This window comes from Calypte anna, chromosome 1, assembly GCF_003957555.1.
Source record: "Calypte anna isolate BGI_N300 chromosome 1, bCalAnn1_v1.p, whole genome shotgun sequence".
NCBI lineage: Eukaryota > Metazoa > Chordata > Aves > Apodiformes > Trochilidae > Calypte > Calypte anna.
In genome coordinates, this window is record NC_044244.1 from 23878436 (window position 1) to 23900364 (window position 21929).

Below are 21929 nucleotides of genomic sequence, written 5' to 3' on the forward strand. Positions count from 1 at the left end.
CTCGGAGTCCTTAAGACCAAACTCGGAGCTGATACTGTAAAGCAAGTTCACGAAATTACAAGCTGACGACAGGGAAGAAAGAACCAAGGAGTCTGTACTGAATGAAGAGAACGAGACTGAGAAAGCAGAAAGTAACCACATCGCCGGACAGGACGGGAGGAGGACTGCCGCGGCGTTAGGGAGAGCCCCAGGGCTAGTGCCTGAAGAACCGAGAATACCCTCGAGCTGCAGGCAGCACCAGGAGAGGGGCGGCTTTCCACAGGGCTGCGAGGGACCCCTGGGCACAAGTCCCGAGTTCTTCAATCTTCAGCGCAACAAGAAGCTCCCTCTTGCCCACTGCAGCTCCCGCCTCCCGAGCCCGCGCATACGTCCGCGCTCCCCCTGCGGCGGCGGAGCGGGCCCGTGTCGCGCGGTCGCCGTCCTGCCACGCCTGCGCGGAGCGCTCCGCTATGGGCGGCCGCGGCCCTGCCGTCTGCTGCGGGGAAGGCGGAGCCTGTGCTGGGCCTGCCGGGCCGACGGCCGTTCGTTCCGCAAGAGCCGTAGCAGCCGTAGGGGGTCGGGGCCGCTGGCGAGGTCTCAGTTCCCGTATCCCTGCCCGGAGGCCGACACCGCCCGGCACTCCGGGTGCCTCCTCCCGCTGCCGCGCCCCGTGAATCGGGACCGTGCCTGCGTCCCTGCCGGGAGATGAAGCGGATCTTCGGGTTCGGGAAGAAGAGGAAGGGGCAGCCGCCGTCCGGCGGCGCCTCCCAGCCCTGCCCCGCCGGTGCAGCCTACGAGCTCCGGCCGAAGGACCTGGGCAAGCTGCACCGCGCGGCCGCCAGCGGCGACCTGGCCCAGGTGCGGCAGGGGCTGAAGAAACACGGTATCGACGGGCGGGACAAGGCGGAGCGGTAAGGGGGGTTGTGGGTCTTGTGTGCGTCAACCCTTCGGTGCCGTCTCTGGAAGGACTGGGTCAGAACCTTCACGGTGCTCTGAAGAGGCGCGGGTTTTGTCGGAGCAGCCCCGCTGCCTCGCCTGCCGGTGCTGGAGCCCGGACTGTGGCCGGCCGGGAGCAGCTGATTGCCCTGGAAACACCTAAACCCGGCTGGGCTGGTGGGAGAGGCAAGGCAGAGCAGGGCAAGCAGGCCCTTCGGTAACGTGGGCTCTGTGCCTACGTGGTGCTGGTCCGTCCGTGTTTCTTCTGCGTCTGGAGCTGGGAGGTGCAGCTGAAGGTGGACTGAGCATTGTGCGTACCCCAGCAGCCGGAGCCGAGGTGCCTGAATGCACGGATGGAAATAGCTGCTGAATGCTTCTGTTTCTGCTCTTCGCGCCTGCTCGTTCCCTGTGGCTCGTGCAGTCATCGGGTCGGTCTCAGAGGCCCTGATATGAAACTGGGCTATTTTTTGCATTTGAAGTTCATCTTCTGTATAAGGCTTTGTTTCATTTCTGTCTCGAGAGATGAAGGATCCTCCTGCCTGCTTCCCCAGGAATTTCTCAAAAAGCAGTGGTTGTCCCTCTTGAGGGACTCTTCTGTTGATGCTTCATTCTGTAGGAAGGCAGAGGTTGGAGGAAGGAGGGAAACAGCCTCCTCTCCTTGGTGGCGTGTGACAGGAGCAGAGGAAATGGATGGAAGCTGCTCCAGGGGAGGTTTAGGCTAGATGTTGGGAAACATTACTTCACTGAGAGGGTTGTCAGGCATCAGAATGTCCTGCCCAGGACAGTGGTGGAGTCACCATCCCTGGAGGCATTTGAAAAGCGTTTGAACCTGGTCCTTGCTACGTTGTGCTATACTACTGCTGTGCAGTGTACTGTCCTTCTGGAGACAGTGACTGATGCCTGGGCACAGGAATCTGATGCAAATTCAGGTCTACAGTGAAGGTGATCTCACCTTGCTCAGTGGAATCTGTAGAGGGTTTTGCTGGGCAGGCTCAGGCATTTGGGCTGCAAGTGACAGGTAACTGAACGAGTGCTCTCCTAAGCTTGCTTTTTGCACAATGAAACTTGTGGTCATATCCATTTAGTACAGCCTGAAGTGACTTCTTCTGTTTTCTGTGCTAATGTAATGTATTTATTTTTAGGACACCCCTGCATCTTGCTTGTGCAAATGGCCACGTGGATGTCGTTTCCTATCTAGTAGAAAACAAATGTCAGCTGAATCTCTTTGACAAGGATAACAGGTCACCACTGATGAAGGTTTGTGTGAACTGTCACCTTCTTGTAAGTGAGGCTTATTCATTATGCACTGAAGTGATATATGTTGCAGGACTCTCAACACAGACCTGGGCAGAAACATACATATTGTGTTGGCATGGAATAGGCATATGTCTGCTAGGTTTTGAAGATGCTCTTATTTTCCAGGATTGGGAAGCTAGAGAAGTTGTAACAGAGTGCAATGTAAATGCTGTAAGGTTTTCCTTTGTTGTGTGTTACTTCCAGGCAGTGCAGTGCCAGCAAGAAAAATGCGTGGCTGTTCTGCTAGAGCATGGTGCAGACCCAAATCTGGCTGATGCTGATGGCAATACTGCTCTTCATCTGGCAGTCCTGTCTCCTAGTCCAACGGTAGTGGGGCTGTTACTTGAGCATAATGCTGATATTGATGCCCAGAATAAGGTAACTTTTGATACTGGTTCAGAAAGTTGTTTCAGAAAGTTGCATTATTATTTCTCTTGAAGGGATTTTGAATTTGATTTTTAACTTAATTTATTTGTCTGTCCTTTCAGGAGGGATTTACTCCACTTATTCTTGCTGTCTCTGGACATCATGGAGAAATAGTAGAATTTCTCCTTAAAAAAGGAGCTGATGTGCACGCTCGAGATCAGTGTGAAAGGTAAGGGGTTTATCAAAAAGGGTCCCCTGAGTATGCTTAAGGTTGATGGATGAGAGGCATGGGAATGAGCTCTGAAAAAAGCAGGGAGGCACACAGAAGGAGCAGTGTCTGTGCTCAGCTGCTGTCACCCTCCATGGATGCTTTTCATGTTGAGGGCTGCAAGAAGGCATTGCCTGGTAGGAAATGTGTCTTAAGCTCAGGAGCATTGCCTCAGTTCACAAAGCCATTTCCTGCACAGCAGTTTAGTTTATGAGTAAGTGTTGTATATGTGGAAGCTTTGTCTGAAAATTTGAGTACCTTTCCTGTTGTTGCTTTTAATGGAAGCTGCTTTTTCTTTCCTTCATTTTGAAAGAGTGGGGGAAAAAACTTCTTCTGAAAGAAAACGGGGTTAAAAATCATCACAGTGTCTGTGGGAAACCATCTGTTTCATCTCATGTTTTGTATCTTTCAGAACCCCACTTATGACTGCTGCTTCTGGTGGAGAGCTTAATTTGATAAAAGTTCTTCTGCGGTATGGGGCTGATGTTTCCCATAGAGACACTAATGGCTGGACAGCTGAGGATTATGCTGTTATCCATGGATACTCTAGGTAAACATTTAACTATGTAAAGGGAACAAGTTGTCAGTTACCAGCATGGCTTATGAATGTTTTTGGTAATAGTAGCAAAGTTTAATGATGTCTTTCAACTTGTCTCCAGCCTGTGCTTAGCTGATATCTTCTGATGTGAACAGTTCCTGTGCCAGTGTTAATTTGGAAGTTGAGGAAATATTCTACCCAGGATTTTTTGTTATATTTCAAGATTGTTGCCAATCTCGTACCTGCATAATGTAAACTCCCCAAAGTGCCTGTAGCTGTTCTTTTTACCAAATACATTTTCTGTCTTTCTCTATATAGTCTTAGTAAACATCTGGCAGAATACACAGGCTGGGAAAACACAGGAGAAGCTGCTGGAGGTGGAGCACAAGGTATCACAGTGTTTGGGACTTCTCACCGGGCAGGAGCTGCTGGCATTACATTGGGTGCACCTGCTGTGGACAGAGGAGGTAGGATCCTTAACTGTGGAGTAGATCATGAGGAAAGGCAATGTGGCCTTTTCTTCAGGTGGTTTGTACTGTTAAAGCTCATGGTACTCTGTGTTGGCTTTAGTGCAGGCACCAGATGGAGCAGCACGAGTAGTTTTGGGAATGTGCTTTTTTGTTGCTAGTTGTAGATGTTTCTTGTCAGGCTGTGAAGGCAATTGTGATTTGTGTGCTCCATGTCCACTTACAGAGTTGTTTCCTTCTACCTGTCTAGTTAACCATCTATATAGGTTTTCCAACAGAAAGAAGGGCGACAGGGAAGAAGCTGAGTGAGAGTGTGGGTTTTTTTGTTTTGATTTTTTTTTCCAGGTGTGTACGTTCACTTATAGATGGCCATTCAGACTGTGAAAATCTAATTGCAAAAGCAGTGGGTTCATCCTGAGTAGTTGTCAGTCTTGATGTAGTTGGGAAGCAACAGATGAGTTAGCAGGAAGGTATATGCCTTGTGTAGATTTCCACTGAGTTTTTTTGTGCCTTTTATTTTGTTATTAATAGTTTAAGCTGCACTAAGCTCCTTTGAGTGAGTCATCTTATTTCTCAGCATCAGTTACACTTGTTTATGTAGAGGTGTATTGAGGGAAAGTAATAGCAGCAGCAATGCAGTGTCTGTGTGTACTGTATCTTCCTGATCGTGTTTTGATTTAAAACTGAAATCATGCTTTTTCCCCACTTTCCGTAATTTTTGGAAATAAATTAAAAGCATTGCCTATTACCTCATGACCCAGAAAAACAATTAAATTGTCTTGTGATCAAAAACCTACCTCCTTCAATGAGTTTTTAAAATCCAGCCCATGCTTATGATCTCCCATAGCCCTGAGGAATCTTAGAAAAAGAATATTTTAATATAAATTAAATATTGTCTTGTGCATTACATCTCAGACAATGCAGTGGGAAGTTTTATTCTTTCTGGGTTTGTTTAAGGGTTTTTAATGAGAGCTGTGTGGCAAATTAACAGCAGACAGTGTTCAGGGAACATTTATTTACTGGCATTAATTCTTTAATCTGTGGCTTGTACCCACAAAACACATGTCCTGCAGGGTTTTTTTAGTATTGCACTGCATATTAGTGGATTGTTCCCAGGGTCCCTACAGACTGTTGATTTTTCATAATAGAGGTCTTGGAAGAAAAATAAGTGCTTCGTTGTTATTTACGACTCCTGAGGTCAAGAAAGGTTGTCCTGTGTCAGTTTTTAAGAAGCTTAAAAATGGAGAAGGGATGAGAAACCACCTTGATGTTCCTTTAAATCTGTCTTTTGATAGGGGTCCTTTTGCTGCATTCATTCCATGTATTTGTAATAAAATTAACATGAGTAGCACTCTACTCTGCTCCAAGACAGAAGTTATGGCTTTATCAGGAAGAAATTTGGTGTTGTGTAACTGTAATAACAGAACGACGCTGCTTGTTAACTTGATGTATAAATCTTTACTGAGTAGTATGGGTAGAGCAGGTGGATAGTGATTCGTATTCTAAAATTTCCACAACACGTGTTCTTGGATGCACACACAAATACACAATTCAGCTGTTCTTCCACTGCTGTAGCGTTGTTGAAGTAATGCTTATGTATTCCAAACTTCTGGGAATTCACTTCTATTCTGATGTCATTGTTTCATCTGTCCTTTCCATGCCTTTTCCTAAATGGATATAGGAATGCAACAGTCTCCTAACCAGACATCAAGAACAGGAAAATCAAGGAAAGGTATTCTATGCAGTAGCATTTCAATTATAAAACATGTTGTACAATCTCAAATATTAACACATCAAATTTACTATCATGCAGGTCTCTATTTTGGTGGTTCTGGTTTTATAAATGAGATTTGAGAGCAGGCTTTTGAGTGCTTTTAATTTGTTTAATTTTTTTGCATGGGTCTTTAATTATTGAGTTGAGTGTTTACTTTGTGTAATTAGTGAGAGTAAATATTTTTTGGTATTTGTAAAATGTGTTCTTGTATTACTCCAAAATAGAAATGGACTTCTATTAAAGTGGAAAGAAGCACTCCCTGCTTTTCTAGATCCCATTTCTGTGCATTTGTCTGAATGGTAGCTCATGAAATTTCTCTCCTGCCTTCTAAAGGACAATGCTACCTGCTTTGGTCATTTCTTAAATATACTCTACATTTAAAGGAGAAGTTCAGGTAACTTATTCAGCTGGTTTGAGTAATAACCATACTAATGGAAAACAGAAGTGAAGTCACCTGTCCAGAGTTTATCACTGCCTGCTCTGCACTATCCTCTCATTTCTGAGACAGATTTTTATTCAGCTTGGGATGTTAGCAGGTCAATTAGACTGCTGCTACTAAGTGACTTTTTACACAAAACTGGGGTATGTATAACTAGGTAATATTTTTAAATACTGTGTTCTTGTATTAGAAAGCATTAAAAAAAGAGACACTGTTGGTATTTTAACTATTTTAGCTGGGCCTCACATGGGACATTTCAGCCTCTACATAATGTGTACACTGAAGATGCACACTGTGTCTCATTGTCTGAAAGCCCTGTTGGGTCAGGAGATGAGCTCATCAAAGTTTCCACATAAATGCTGTCTTTAGGATAGAAAAAATGTCTATGCTCATTTGTGGCTTACTGTTAGTAGAAGAGATGTCTTCAGGCATTATATGCCTATATTTTCTTTCCTCTTTACTGATTTGGTCCAAGACCTCAGTTTAGTTGTCATTGTGAGACTTTATGGAAGGTCACCAATCACCTGTTTATAAGCAACTTCATTTTGTTGTGATAGCTAACAAGAACTGGTTATTGAGAACTTGAGAAATGCTGAGATGGAGAAATGCTATGTGGAGATTATTCATTTTTCTCTTTTGTTGTGGGAATTGAGGAGCTCTTTTATTTCATGGTTATTATTAGTAGAGGTTTCAGCACCATTTTAGCACACAGAAGAAGACAGAGCCAAGTGCTTCCCAGTAGGGCATGACAGGAAGCAGAGGTACAAGAGACATAAATGGAAACAAGGGAGTTTCTGATAGGGTGTGAGAAGGTTGACCATGATGGGGACAGTAATACCAAGAAGTTGTACAGTCTCCCTGCTCAAGACAAGACTGGATAAAGTCCTAAGCAATGCTATCTGACCTCACAGCTGAGCCTTCCTTGCGGAGGCGATTGCCTAAGAGACTTTCTGAGATCCCCAAATGACCTGATTTATCCAACGTCCTACCTGCAAGTTGCTTTCCTGATGCTGATGAAAGCTTGAATGTAGTATAGAGTGCCCTGGATAGGTCCCTTTTGTCTCTTGGTACAGTGTGGAAAACTGCTGGTGTGAAGTTAAGCTTTAGATCTCAATTATGATTTATTACATAAAAAAAGCTCTACCTACTTGTGTAATGAGTGCTTCAGAGGCTCGTTTGCTGTTTTGCTAAACCACCAACATTTTGTTAACTGTTAAACTTCTAGGTGTAAGGGTCCAAAGAAGATAGAACTCTGATCTTTTTGTGTGTGTGTGTGTTTGTTTTTGGTTTATGGCTCTTATCTTATGTTTGTGGTTTTGTTTGTTGATTAATACAGTATGGCTTTAAGAAGCAGTTGTTTTGGAAATGCATTCATTCATGGTTTCTTTTGTTGAACTGGCTGCCTGAGGTTTCATTCTGTTATGACCTGTACAGTTGTGCTTGTTAAATGTTTATATGTACTGGTTAATTTTTAGCATGCCAAAACTAATTTCAACATGTTGATTAATGTTTGAACAGCAATAGATGACTTTTCCCAAGGAGACTTAATAAGGTGAGACTGTAAAAATACATAATACTTACTTGAGGCATGATCTGAGTGACACAGTACTCATTCTGCTTTGCTTTCTAAGAAGCTCTGAGAAAGAGGGGAGTGATGACAGCTGGCATACTTCTGAAGAAGAAGAGCTTGATTTTACCCCCAAGGTATGGTGTGTTTACAGGAGAAACGTCCTTGTAAATAAATTATTTGAAGGCAAGTTTTCTCTGGGATTGAAAGAAACTGCAGTTCCAGCCAGTATTACTTTCTCCATAGAAGCAACTTCTGGCCTTATAGCCTTCATTCTGCTGTGAGATTTTTTCCTAAAAAAAAATGTAGCTTTGGCAGAACATTCAGTAAATGTGTGGTTCAGTGCAAAAGAGGAATGGGTGCTAAGATAACAACTATATTGTTTTATTTCTTCTTGTTCATTTGGGTCAGATTTGCAGACCCTGTAAGTTTCTAAGTTCCTATTATAATCTATTCTGTTCTTCTTCAAACATTGTTTCTTGCAAATTTGGTGATAAAATGCAACAGGTATAGGGAAGGGTCATTTATTTCTCAGGATCTACTGAAATCCTTCATCACCTAGTTCTCCTTCTTCATGGTCACAGTCCTCAAGACCACTCAGTGGATGAGTTATTCAAATGGGCCCTCTTTTCTCTTCTTTGAGATGGCCTTCCATGCTTATGTGTCATATCACACCAAATGTTTTCCCTCTCTTTTAAATGCTCAATTTACTTTTTGTCAGCTACAAGCTCTCACTCCTACTCTATTTACTCGTTTTCTGAAGAATTTTCAGCTTCTGCACTGACGTTTGGAGCATCCATTCTGTTGTCCTGAGATTTTTGCAGTGATGAGGAACCTAAGTGTGGCAATTCAATCCATTCTGTAATGCTGGAAATGCCAGCATACTTGGTTTTGTGATTTAAATAGAAATGATGCCTCTTTCTGGCATGATACTGAAATTTAGGGGCATGTACTTACAGGGACTAAGTTGTTCATTAAGTCTGGGGATCTTAGCAGTTACTTGCAATGTGCACATTTGTAAGTAAGTATTTTGAAACTGCTATCTTAAAGACAGATGAATTTTAATAAGCATTAGACTAAAAATGTATTTTTAGAACTGTTATGCATGTAAACATGGTTTTGGAAGCAGACGGCTTCCTGCACAGTGCTTTGGGATGAAATACTCACTGTATAGTGGGGTATTTGAGGAGTTAGAAGTGAAGGATGAAGCCAGCACTTGAGCACTACCAAGAGGACAGCTTGATTTTATTTACTATTCAAGATTTGTTGTGAACAAATGATGTGTTGTTACTATTTTGGTTTTTTCTTAAGTAAAAATATTTTTTTTCTTAAATCTTTTTTTTGCAGAAGCCACAGAAGCCAAATTTGACACTGTTGATGAATGCTTCTCAGCAGCTCAGGAAAAACAGTAAGCTATCTGGAAAAGATTGCATGACACATGGCTTGCTAAGTCACTTTTTATATTTTTTATAGTAAAAAAAGTAAATTTTGAGAATACAGCACATACTCATTTGAGAAATAAATAAGCCATATCATTAAAATGAAGATATTAATCTCCTCCTAGGTCTTTGTCCCTGGTCAAGTTCTTCCTCCATCCTGCCCATCCCTTACTTAGCTCCTTTTCCTAACATTCTCAGATGATTCCTCTTCTGTGCATTAGTCTGGAAATATGACTATTGCAATTAGTCTAAGTAACTCCTTTTGTTCATATGCATTTTTCCTTTTTTTCCTGTTTTAAGAGGATGGTGATGGTTCTGGAATTGAAAGTCCTAGGTCACCAAAGAAAAGCCTCAAACCAAGAACCTCTACAGATGCAGACCTGAACAAAGAAGAAGCTGGTGAATTGTTGAATCAAGATGTCTCTGATACAAGCAACCTGGAGGGAGAAGAATTGGAGGAAGAGGAGGAGGAGGAAGAGGAAGAGGAGGAGGAGGAGGAAGGTGATGAAAATGACACTGGAGATGATGATGAAGAATATGAGGAGGAAGAAGAAGAAGAGGAGGAGGATCTTAGTCAAGATGAAAAGGTGGAAGATCTTGAAGAAACTCAGTCTAATGACATACAGAAGGAGGAGCAGAGGGAGAAAACAGAACCTGAAGTAAAAATTAATCAAAAATTGAAGTATTTGAGTAACTTCAAGTATGAAGGAGAAGATTGGTGTGGAACTGAAGATGTCTGTGATGTGAAAATAAGTGAAAAACATGATGAAAAGGAATCTGTTGATGCTCCTGTGTCTTTTATAGCTGGGTGTTACGAAAAGTTGCAAGAAGATATAACTGCCATATCTCCAAAGGTAATGAATAATGAAGTATCTTGCAAGTCAGTACCAAAACAGGCTGTCTTTCAAAATCTAAATAATTTACAAGATAGACAAGAAGACTGGAACAGGAAAAGCATGGTTCAAGAGAAGTTTCATAGAAGTGCTGAGTCCTGTTTTTCAGACTCTGAAATGACAGACTGGAAAAAGGAGATACCTCAGTCCCTCACAGATAGTGAGAAGGAGAAGGAGAAAAAGTCAAGCTTTAGTGATGGCTTTGAAAATGGTACGAATTCTTGGTCAGCAGCAAAAAGCCCAAGGCTTGAAAGTAAAAAACCAAACTCTGTCATGCTTGAACATGTAAATGATGAAGATACTGCAGAAGAGCAATATGATGAAGTAGATGATGAAGTCTGTGAAGCACTGAAACAAGAAAGTGAAAACTTGCACTTAAATAAGTGTGGAGAAAGATTAAGAGAAGCATTTCACTCAAGTACTAAAGTAAGTACATAGGGATGTTTCAGTCCCAAGGGTATTTTCTAAAGGTTAGCATAGGTTATAAACAAATGGTAAACTGGATTTCTCTTAATACTTATTCTTCACATATATCCATCTTTTGATATTAGAAAATCTTTGAACTTCTAGCCAAAGAAGTTTCTTAGGTATAAGAATAACATCAGGCAGTATCTTCAGTATTATTTTTTCCTATTGGTCACTGTGGTTTTGCAGGAAAAAGAATAGGCAGTGGACTTTCCCTAGAATTTAATTTTTCTCAGTTGTATGTACAGATTTTATATGTGAAGATTTACTGTCATATTAAAATTTGTAGTGTGGTGGCTGAAAGGTTGCACTTGAGAGCAAGAAGCTAGTGATTTTCCTTGGAGCAAAGTAGAGGAAAAGAAGGAATGTGTTCTGGAATGATGTAACTGAAATTCACACCTCGAGTACTGTGTGCAGCTTTAGGCGCCACAATATAGGAAGGACATCAGGGTGCTGGAGAGGGTGCAGAGAAGGGTAACCAAAATGATTAGGGGTCTGGAGAACAGGTCTTACGAGGAGAGGCTGAGGGAGCTGGGGCTGTTCATCCTGGAGAAGAGAAGGCTGAGGGGAAACCTTATTGCCCTCTGCAGCTACTTGAAAGGATGCTGTAGTGAGGTGGGTGCTGGCTGCTTCTCCTTAGTGACTAGTGATAGGATAAGAGGAAATTAGTTCACATTGCACAAGAGGAGATTCAGGTTGGTTATATAGGAAAAATTTATTGACCAAAAGAGTGGTGGAGCATGGGAACAGGTTGTCCAGGGACGTATTGTTGTCCCTGGGAGTGTTAAAGAATGGGTAGACGTGGCACTTCTGGAGATGGTTTTAGTGGTTACAGTGGTGTAAGACTGAGGGTTGGACTCGATGATCTTAAAGGTTTTTTCCAACCTTGATGATTCTGTGATTCTGTGAAATGAAGCTAGAATTAGACTGACATGAGGAAGTACTTCTTGGGGGCTTTGCAAAAGCAGGGATGAGACTTAGGACATTAGGTGTTTCTTTCTACTCATACAGATTTCCGTGGAAAATTGAAGGCTTGGTAAAACAAAGCTCAACAAAGTTTCCTTTTTGTCTTCATAGTCATAATCATAGAATGTCAGGTTGGAAGGGACCTCAAGGATCATCTGGTCAAACCTTTCTAATATTATTGTTTATGCACCCCATTGAGCTGAGACTTAAGAGAAGTATTACACAAAAAAAGTTTTTCAGGTTATCTGTGGATGGCAAAGATGCTTGTTTCTGCTCTGTCAAGCTGTTTTGGTCCATCTCTTTCAGGAAGAATCACCTGAACAGGAAGAAGAGGAGGAGGGGGAGGAGCAGGAGAAGGAAGACAGTGGTAAAGAGCTACAAACTGCAGTTAATGAGGGTGTGAAACAATCTACTAATGATATCCATCAAGTGCACAGTGCTTTAAAAGACAACACTGGTGAGACAAATGATTTAGTAAATACTGATCCAAATTCTTCCTCTGTAGATACTAAGGCACAGTAAATTAACTAAAATGGTGATTGACTTTTGAGATAGGAAATTCTTCCCTCACCTGTGAATCCTAGTGGGACTCTACTGGCAGAGTAGGACAGCAGCTTTTGTTCCTTTTTTCTTACTCTTTAAAAACTGAAATGGTGGCATTGTGTTCACAACTGTGGTGTACAAATCAAGTACCACTTTTGTTTTTGTTGCTGTGTTCTTCCTGAAGTGATCTGAACAAAATTTACAGATGAAAAAGAGAAGTACTAGAGTGTCTTGGGTGTGATTGTAATTCCCCTTCCTGGCCCATGCCATCGGATTGAAAACCTGTGCTTGCTGGCTAAAGAGCAAGAACCTGTGCTTGCTCTTGGCTAAAACCTGTGAATGCTTTGAGTCAAGCTGAGAGCAAGCTGTTCTCTTTCAGTGCCTCACCTTGTCTGGTTCCAGAATGTAGGAGGTCTCTCCAGTGCCCCACTTCTATATGCTTGAAAGCATTGCCAGCTTGGTCAGAGTTGAGCACCTTTGGTGCTTGGCTCAGGTCTCAGAGCAGGAGTAGAAGGCACTGTTCCCATTGTCTGTGTCCAGAGAGTAGCTTGGTATGGTAGTTGTTACCAGAACATGTGTAGCTGCTGATCTGTCTGATGCTACACAGCTGGCAGAACCTGCTGTATTCAGGTGTCGTGGCTATGCACACTTTTCTGTCTGTGTGCTTTTCACCATAAGTGTGCATTTGGCATCACTTAAATAGTCATAGCCCAGGCTGGAACCACCAGTTGCCCTTTTCTGGGGTGGGTGCCCTCACTGGTCTCCAGCTTCTTCTTCCCTCTGCATCCATGTCATCACTTCAGTGAATCCTCAGTCAATTTTACCTAATGAAATAGCTTAAAATAAATCAGTGAAGATTGTCTAATCTTGCCAGAAGCCCACTGAGACTGAGCCTTATGTCTGTCTGCTAGAGAAGAGATTTAGATGTTAAACATCTGGAACAGAAGTGTTTTTTGTGTGAGTGAGCTGTGAGCCTCTACTAATTCTGAAACAGCAATGCTTAGGTGTCTAGCTTGTAGGAAGCTGCAGGGTAACAACTCAGTGTCAAGGAAGTTCTTTCTTGGTAGCACTATGAAAGGAGCATTGTTTCTTGGTGATTTTAGTGATGGTAGGTTGAAGATGTTTAGGTGGTGTTTCTATGGTACCTCCTGTGCAGTGGAAAGTGATAGTAAATGCCAAATTTTGAAGCTGTAGGCTAGTGAACAGGTGACCTAAACTCTGTATACCATAGGGCTGCAACTTTCTGAATATTATCTAAACACGGGCTGGGTGTTGCTTGTAGCTGTGCCAGCTGTTGTTCGTAGACATCTTCTGCGAGGAAGGAGGCAAGAGGAGGTAACAGTGTAAAGGGAATACTAAGATGTGGCTAGGTGTGAAGAAAACCTTCAGTAAGACTCAGTTCCTAGTTTGTCCCTCAACAGGACAAGCACTGCATATTTTTTGAATGCCAGGCTTGCTGATGGGAACTAGCAGAGTGAAATAAAAACATTCAGTGTCTCACTTCTTACCTCATTCATAGGTGTCTTGCCAGCAGTGGGAGCAGAGGATGAAGAAGATGCTGATTCTCCCTGGGATTCTGAGGTACTTTCTGTGAAGGACAGGGGAGAAATTGTAGGAGTAAGATCCAGAAGCACCTGAGAGCTTGCTTTTGGCTTAGGCCCTACAATTGCTGAGGCTTATTTCCTCATGTCCTACTTCTGCCACATGTGTGTAACCGGGGACCATTGAAATTGTCCTGCTCTTGGCCAGCTGTTCAGAGCAAGATAAAGTTAGGTCAGATCTCATAGCAACTGGCCTTTGAGTTTGGTTTCTAGTATAGTATCAAAGTAGTGAAGTTTCTTGATGCTTAAAATACTCTGACATCATTTTCATAGGGGCTGGCAGGGAGGATTGTTGCTTTTTCACCATACAGCTGTATTGCACTGACCTGGTCAGTGGTTGCCCTTAAGAGCTGCAGCCTAGGTGGTTAGCTGCTTCTGAATAGGTCCTCTCTACTTTTAGAAGTTGTATTTTTGCCCTTTTTGAAGGCATGTTGAACAGACACACCACACGTGCTGGCTGTGTTTGCCCTTTAGTTCGTTCCATCTGTGATAATGTGTTAGAAGAAAAAGAGCAGGATCTGTAGCTAACCCTCTGACTTTTCTTGTAGGAAAAATGAACTCCTCTCTACTCCCTTCTGAAAAATACAAGACTAAAATATTATACAGGGTTTTTTTAGGTAGCCTTATTTTCTGTAAGCTTTGCCTTGATTGTCTTTGTTCAGTGCAGTTTGCCCTTCTGCTTGTGAGTAGCAATGTGTTTACCCACCACTGCTGGATACATGTCTAGGGAACTTAAGCAAAAACTTGAATGTCAGGTCCAAGTTCAGTACAAAAGTTGGATCACCACAGACCTGCAGTTACTGGTTTATTAGTGTGACAGAACAGAATTGTAGAGTGTTCTGGGTTGGAAGGGACCTTAAAGACCACCTATTTCCACCCCCACTAAATGGCAAGAGACACCTGCCACTAGACCAGGTTGCTTAAAGCCCCATCCAACCTGGCCTTGAACACTTCCAGGGATGGGGAGCATCCACGGGTTTCCTGGGTGACCTATAGTTTAGACAAGTTGTGAGGTATTTGCCTGCGATCTGAAGAAAAACCCAGCTGCTCTGATTGTCCCATATACTATGTCTCAATGTGTCCTTTCCAAGGCTTTTGTTTTTGTATCTCTAATATACCTGATACTGTGCTATGCAAGTTGGTTTAGCAGGAGCATTTTCTGTAGGAATGAGTTGAAAATTAGTGGTACCAATTCTCATGCTTGTGCTCTAGATTATACAAACGGAGTCAGAAAGTCCGAGAAGAGTATCCTCTGGTGTGTTGCTCCCAGCTGCAGACCAACATGGAGCATGTTCACAGATTGTTTCAGGGGGACACGACAATGGTAAAATCCTGGTGGACTAAATGTTTGTCTGTTATAAGCATTTATGGGCTAAAGTGAACTTTTATCTGTGTCTGTCTTAGAAATGCTGTTATGATGTGGATATGCACAATACAGATGAAGCACTTAGTAATTTTTAATTAACAGCAGTTATCCTGGCTCTTGCTGAGCACTATGTGAAGGAAGTTGTCGTGTTTGCATTGTGTGTGTTCTCTGGACGTGTTTGTATTTTTTGGATTCAGGTTCTTGTTGCACAATGATGAAAGTGCAGGTGGTGTAGGACTGACACATCTGAACATTTAAACATTCTTGATGAGAATGCAGCAGAAGAAAGCCATAATCTGGCAAAGTGTTTTGGTTTTTCCCCCTATTGTGCTTTGCCTAGGTGATTTATATGACTTAAATGTGACTTAAAGTTCAAGTTTTGTTGCTAAGGGTTTTTGCCTGTAGTTTGTGACACTCATCTCTTGAGTGTCTGGAGCGTGGGTAGTTTTGGCAGGGAAGCTTTGTTATTGGGGTTGAATTTTTTTCTGGAGTATTTCTCTTGTAACAAGTGGTTTGTCAGTTCTGCTTGTAGTATAGGTTCAGTGGAATAGCTGAAGAATTGGATCTAGTTTTAGTTTAGTAAGCTGAAAGCAAAACTTCACGAGCTTCTGGGATCTTGTGAGTGTAGATGTTGGGAGTTGTCATGGAAGTCTGCTGTGTATGATTCTACTAAAATAAGTTTAAAACCAATATGATTTTACTGGTGATTTTGTTAATCTTTTTAAGGGATTTCCATACTGCTGGATCACCAAGTTTACTGAAATCAAATACTGGATATTTTTTTAATGTGCTGGGTTTTGGTGGTTTTTTTGTTAGTTTTGTTTTGTTTTTTTTTTAATATAAAAATTTTTCTGTGGAGACATTCAGAGTAACATTTCATATAATTCTTTCATGAGAGGACTCAGACTGTAAAATAGCTAAGGGAGAGTGAGAAATACAGATAGGCTAGAGATTATGTGGGTTTGGAAATGATTTTATGTTGGACAAAAATGTTGGGTTTTTTATTAATATTTGGAACTATGCTATAAATGCAGATTACAGCAAAACAGCATTTGTTTCTTTTGTTTCCCTGGTAGCTAAACCAGAACAATCTGATGAGAACCAGCATTTTTTACCTCATTGAATGGCATGTGTATGAGGTTTCTTTCTCTGAAGGTGTGCTTTCTGTGTCCCATCAGTTGAAGGGAAAAGACTCCTCAACATTAAACTCTTAAACACAGAGGGTAATCACAGTCATAGTGCTTTTGAACAATTTTATGTTCAATGATTGCAGCAGACCAGCTTTGGCTTTTGAAACAATCCTTTTAGGAAGTGGAATTTGGTTCCTCAGAAGGACTAGGTGTTTTGATCCTGTACTTGGCCTTGTTCCTTAACAGGAATCTTACTAGATCTGTGATTATTATTTTTTAAACCAGAGGTGCATAGTGGGTTGTATGCATTGTCCACTTCTGGTATAGTAATACAAATGCTGTATAATGAGGTAATTAAATGTTAGGTATTGTACTTTTGATGCAATAATGCTTGCAACTGCTACTTAGTTGCAGAAACTACTGATGTTGAATGGAGTAAAAGTTACCTTAAATAACACTTCCCCACCCATTTTTTCCCTCCAGGCTTTTCAGAGAAACCCCACAATTCACAGGTGAGTGTTTGTTCCTGTCAGACTGACTACTTGTTCTGCTCATTAAATAGTAGGTAGTTACTTCGAATTTAATTTCTTTATCCTTGGATTGTGTCTTTCATAGCTGAAAACTTCTGAATCTATTTTGGAAGTTAATGAAACATCTCCTAAAAAATGGCAGCAGAAATCAGGTAATATTCACTTAATGTGATTCTGGATTTAGCATTATAATCTTTATGGATAAGAGTATTTCATAAAGCATCTGATTTATTTGTTTTTCAGATCTATTGGAGGAATTTGAGTTAGGAGATGCAGAGGATATTGAAGGTATTCGTAACAGTCTCTTTATAGTGTTCTTTTATGGGCAGACACATTGCACTTGTAGATTTTTTTTTTTCCTAATCTTTAATTAATGGTTCTAGCAAGGTGTTCTGGGAGTAGGTCTATTGAAATACGCTCTTTTGCCTGTGGTGCTGCATCCTCTAGTCTGCCAGTCAGCACTGTGAGGGTTTCTTCCACCATACTTGCTGTCATCTCCCATTTTCAGGCAGACCTTTCCAGTTTCTAAAAAACACCCTTCCTGTTTGGCAGTTGTTTGCAAACAAGCAGCAAGTACATTCCTCTGAGGTTTCCCTCTCCTTTCTTGAAAGCTGACCAGCAGGTTCAGAGATAGGGGAAGGAACTGGAAAATAGAAACAAGGTGGGAGTAAGTTACAATGTCAACATGTTGAAAGGAGTAATTTTTTCTTTGGAAAAAAGGCTAAAGTGTATAGCTGGTTCACTGTGTATGAGGAGGATGGATTTTTAGTTTCTTCATCCGAAAGTTTATTGCATTTTTATTTGCATATTTGTAATGAGATGAGAAACAATTCCCCATTCAGGTTTTAGAGCTGCTACAATCGGCCCTTGAAAACACAAACCAGGGAGAGGTGAACAGATATGTTAAGGCAAGTAAGAGAACCTGTAACTTCTAAATATAGAATAAAAATAGCTCCAAGTTCTTTTACGTATTTGTTTTAGAGGAAAGAAAGGAAAAGAAAAGTATAAATGCCCTATTAACAGTTGTAGTTGCAACAGCTAATTGGACAAGTCCTTATTTCAGTTTGGTTTTGAATTATTTTTCTAGTGCCTTAAAAAAGAATAACGGACTGTAATTACTGACCATTAAAACTGGAATTTTGCAGATAGTAAAACATTGCCTTTTTCCTTTTTCTGTGAAGATCACACAGAAATTTCAAAGCTAATTAAACCCGATAGAAATGAAACCTTAATGTCTCCAGGGATCCTGAAATATACTATCTGAAGGCTGAGACTTCAGGCTCAAATCACTCCTACTGAAAACTTTACTGTTGACAGTAGTGGGGAAGACTGAATAGGAATCTGATTTGCTTTTGATTAATAGCAGCATGCCACCTAACTTTGAAGTGTATGGACTCTGAAAGTGGAAAAGATTAAGACACCTACGTACTCTGAACAGAGGATATGAGAGTTGTATGTTTGGAGGCCACTACTGGGTTCTGGCAGGTCTACCTTTATCCAGCTTTCTGTAAGACAGAGTTGACCAGAATAGCTTATGCAGTCTCTGTTGTACAGTATTGGTCAGGAAAAAGTGTCACAGCTCTCTCCTGCATCCACAAAATATTTAGTCTGTGTTAAGTAAAATTGTGATGTCTGTGTGACACATTGAGAGTGATGGAGTTGTACAGTAGGAAGCTGCATGCATATTGCAGTGTGTGACCTGGATGAACTTTGTCAAAGTGATGGAAGAAATCTGTTAAATATACCTTTATAGAAACAGTCCTGTCTGTCTGACCACCCCCTGCTCTGCCTGGGGGAAGGGGGACTTCTAGGAGTAGTAGAAACTCCAAGCACACAGGTGGATCTAGGCTTTGCTTGTTCTAGTAGACATGGTTACCATTCAAAAGGCTTCTGTGCAGATTACCAACAAACTGGGTGCCTGTCTGTGCCTAGTTCTGCTCTCTTAAGTTCTTTTCCTTTTGTTTTCTGAAAGGATGTTACAAATGAGTGTGGCATCTGTGCAGATAATTCTCTTGAACTTCACCAGGCTCCAGTGGTTCTGGCCACCCCTTCCAGTTAGCGCTCCCAGAACTGTATGCTTGGTGAGAGAGGAACTTGCTGGTTCAAAGTATCCAGCCACATCACAGCTTTAGTAAGAGGGATGTGGACCCTTCTACAAAAATTGTGTGTAACTGTCGTAGGGAAGGAAGATGTTGATCTTCAAGTTATAGAGGTTCTTTATATAGGAGCCGAGTGTTTAATTATTCCAAGAATCTTGGTATTGATAATATATTGCATTCTGTAGTACCTTCAATGGTGCTATCTACAAATACTCTTTGACCACCAACGTATCTGTCCTCTATTACTAATGCTGGTTGGAGCCTTCCTCTGCACCAGCAAGCAGCTTGGTATTGGGGATGTCTACAAGCATCTCTAAAGACTACATCTACTCTGTGAGCTTGAAGAACAAGAAAAAGGGGGAAGTACCTGTTTTTCTTACAGAACCATACTGTTTATTACATAATCATTAATTATTGTTGTTGTTATTATCTTTAATGCTGGTCAGAATGTCTGAAGTGCATCACAAGCATCAGTAGATGATCATAACAACCCTGTGAAATAAGTGCTTCCAACCCACTGATGACTGATGTGGGAAATGCCTTGTACTAAAATACCCCAAAAAATAACCCCTACATTTACAGAAAATTCAGTAAACTGCACCTACCAGTGACTGAGGTAGAAGGAGAAAATTATTATTCCACACTGTGTAATTTGAGATTAGAATTGACCCCTGGAGACCTGTATGACTGGTTGAAGGGCTTGGGTTCCCAGTTCAGATGTCTGAGTTGGAACTCTAAGTTTGTATCTAATGCAGTTCCCTTAAGGAAGAAAAATTTGGAAAAGCAGTTACCTAAAGCAGATAATGCCAGAAGTGAGGTGGGCCCTGTGACTCAAATACTTGACCCTCCGGTATTTTTTTTAAGAGACCAATTTTTTCCTTTCTTGCCCACTTTGCTTGTAGAATTTTTTGTCCCTCTTTTATGTACAGAAACCTTACTGTGTAGAGATCATAGAATCATGGAGCTGGAAAGGATTTTCAGAGTGACTGAAATGGAGACCCTCCATCTCTGCTTTTAGATGCCACCCTTCATCTGGTGGGACTTGTGTCTTTCTGAATACTTGATACTTGAAAGGGTTTAGTGTGCTTTGAACACAAAGAGGGACAATGAGTTGCTGCTTCTAAACTGTATCTGGGACTATCTGGAGTCCAGTTATCAGATATAGCCTAGATTCAAGATAGGCAACCCATAATGGGGATTCCAGACTGAATGACTGCTTCTGAGGAGTTTGTGACCTGTTCAATATTTCTCTGAAATTCTGCAAGAGGAAAGAGTGAAATCCAGTTCTCAGTACAGATGAAACATCCAGGTCACAGGTTATTTCTCAGCATTTCACAAGCCTGTCTTTTGTTCAGACTGCTACCTGTGTCTTCTGCAATAGATTAGGCAACAGCTAGACTGAAATATTCAGTCCGGATTCCCATCTAAAGACAGATCTGTTTCATGCAGAAAGTAAACCTGGTGCCTTAAATGTCTCATGGCTGTGATTTTGTGGCTTATGATTTTCTGTGCACAACACGTAGAAATTAAAATTGCTGGAAGAATGTAGCTAGTTACTGCATGGGGCACAGGGAGAGAGATCACACACCCTTAAGAAACAGGAATGGCTTAATTGTGACAAATTACAGTGATATTCACAAAATTTCCTTTTTGCATTAAGTAAAATGCTACGGAAGAAAGGAATTCAGGCAGGTGCGTATTTAATCTGTATTTCAATAGTTTTCTCTCTGGCTGCTCACAAATTTGAGGGAATGTGTTATTTTGTGTAAGGTTTTTCTCACAAATATTCACATAATGCTTGTACACTAGGTGTGAATAAGTAGCATTAAGCCACGCTGGTTGTAAAAATGTGTGTTTTTTCACTCTAGGTGAGTACTCAGGATCTGCCTTTCATATGTCATCAGCTGAAAGAGAAGACATCAAGGATGCCACTGAAAACTATGGGGTGAAGGTATGTATAATCAAATATTATCAATTAGAGTCTGAATTGGTAAATTGTACTGTACACTAAGGTAAAGAAAACTAACCAGTAAGTGAGTAATACTGAAGGGGGAATCCTGTAGATGGAAGTTTTCTCACAGTCTGAAGTGAAGTTGGATACAGTCTTCTAACAGTTGAGTAAAACCTTTGTCATCCTGTTGGACACTTGCTGTTGTACAGCTTCATTTCCAGCTGGATGGCTTAAGTTCTGACCCTTGTTTTTCCTGAAAAACAATGCAGTCAAATGTATTTCGTTCCATATGCAAAATCCATATTAAATTGAAGAGGGAGATTTGCCTATCACCTGCTGATCTGGTCGATTAAATCTATCTGGTCTTCCTCTTTGTAAGAGGAAGATCATGCAAAACTCCTTGAATTTTGGTGACCTTTCCTATGCTTTATCTCTGCCAAACATGCACTTGTTTGGCCTTGTTAATGTGTTTGGAAAGGGTTTGTTATCTTTTTTTCAGGGGGTGTTCTAGAGGGCAATAAGACAGGCATCTTCTTTGTGCTTGGGTATACAGGACAGGGCTGGATAGAGGGGTCTGGAGTCTTCTGTAACACCTCAAAGGACAGCAGAGCAAATTATTTCTACCCCACACTGAGGCACCATGTTAGAATTAAGCATGTCCATCTTCCAGGCAGAGCACAGAACTGGAGCCTCTTGGAAGGTGGTAATAGTTGGACAACAAACATGGTAATAGAGAGGCTGAGACAGGTAGTGGCTGGCTGAGGTGCTCCTTCCCTGTTCTGAAATGAGGAATTTTTGCAGAGGAAGAAAAGATTCTGGCTAACAAGAAAAGAGGGAGGAGTTAGATGATCTTAGACTACAGGCTCAATTTAAAAGGCATCATCAGCTAAGGAGGCAGGTGGGGAGGGAGCACACTAGGGCTGTGACCATGCCAGGAGCAGTCAGAACTGTTGAGTAACAGAGCATTTAACTCCTATAGCTAAAACTCCTCCATGTGAGGAGACTGGGCCGTGTTGAGCTATGGTACCCTTTTCATACAAGCTTGGGTTTCTGATTTTTGATGAATGGGGGGAAGGATTGGACAGATTTCCCCAATAAATGCTTTTCTTTGGAGCATGGAGTGGAATAGAATTTAGTATTTCTGAGTCTTGGGTGAAGAAATAATCCTAACTTAGCTTAATTTTCCATGCGGACAGTAAAAAGCTTATCACATTAATTCACATCGTGTTAGCTTAGCTAACTGGAACCTGTAAAATGCCAGACAGTAGAGAATGATGGAGGAAGGAGGGTGAGAAAATATAGGCAGTAGTAATTAA

General features: G+C 41.5%; 1 protein-coding gene across 1 annotated transcript in view; it reads left to right on the forward strand.

Moving 5' to 3' along the window:
• The first annotated feature begins 447 nt into the window (after positions 1-447).
• The window catches only part of ANKRD26 (ankyrin repeat domain 26), a 51090-nt gene continuing 29608 nt past the window's right edge, over positions 448-21929 (forward strand). The window contains exons 1-17 of the mRNA XM_030467211.1: positions 448-890; positions 2058-2172; positions 2416-2589; positions 2700-2806; positions 3258-3395; positions 3702-3850; positions 7582-7615; positions 7695-7767; positions 8978-9038; positions 9370-10388; positions 11700-11850; positions 13456-13517; positions 14750-14861; positions 16517-16545; positions 16649-16715; positions 16807-16851; positions 20531-20613. Of these exons, the coding sequence (XP_030323071.1) occupies positions 685-890; positions 2058-2172; positions 2416-2589; positions 2700-2806; positions 3258-3395; positions 3702-3850; positions 7582-7615; positions 7695-7767; positions 8978-9038; positions 9370-10388; positions 11700-11850; positions 13456-13517; positions 14750-14861; positions 16517-16545; positions 16649-16715; positions 16807-16851; positions 20531-20613 (2625 nt within the window). The 5' untranslated portion in view covers positions 448-684. The remainder of the gene's footprint in view (positions 891-2057; positions 2173-2415; positions 2590-2699; positions 2807-3257; positions 3396-3701; positions 3851-7581; positions 7616-7694; positions 7768-8977; positions 9039-9369; positions 10389-11699; positions 11851-13455; positions 13518-14749; positions 14862-16516; positions 16546-16648; positions 16716-16806; positions 16852-20530; positions 20614-21929) is intronic.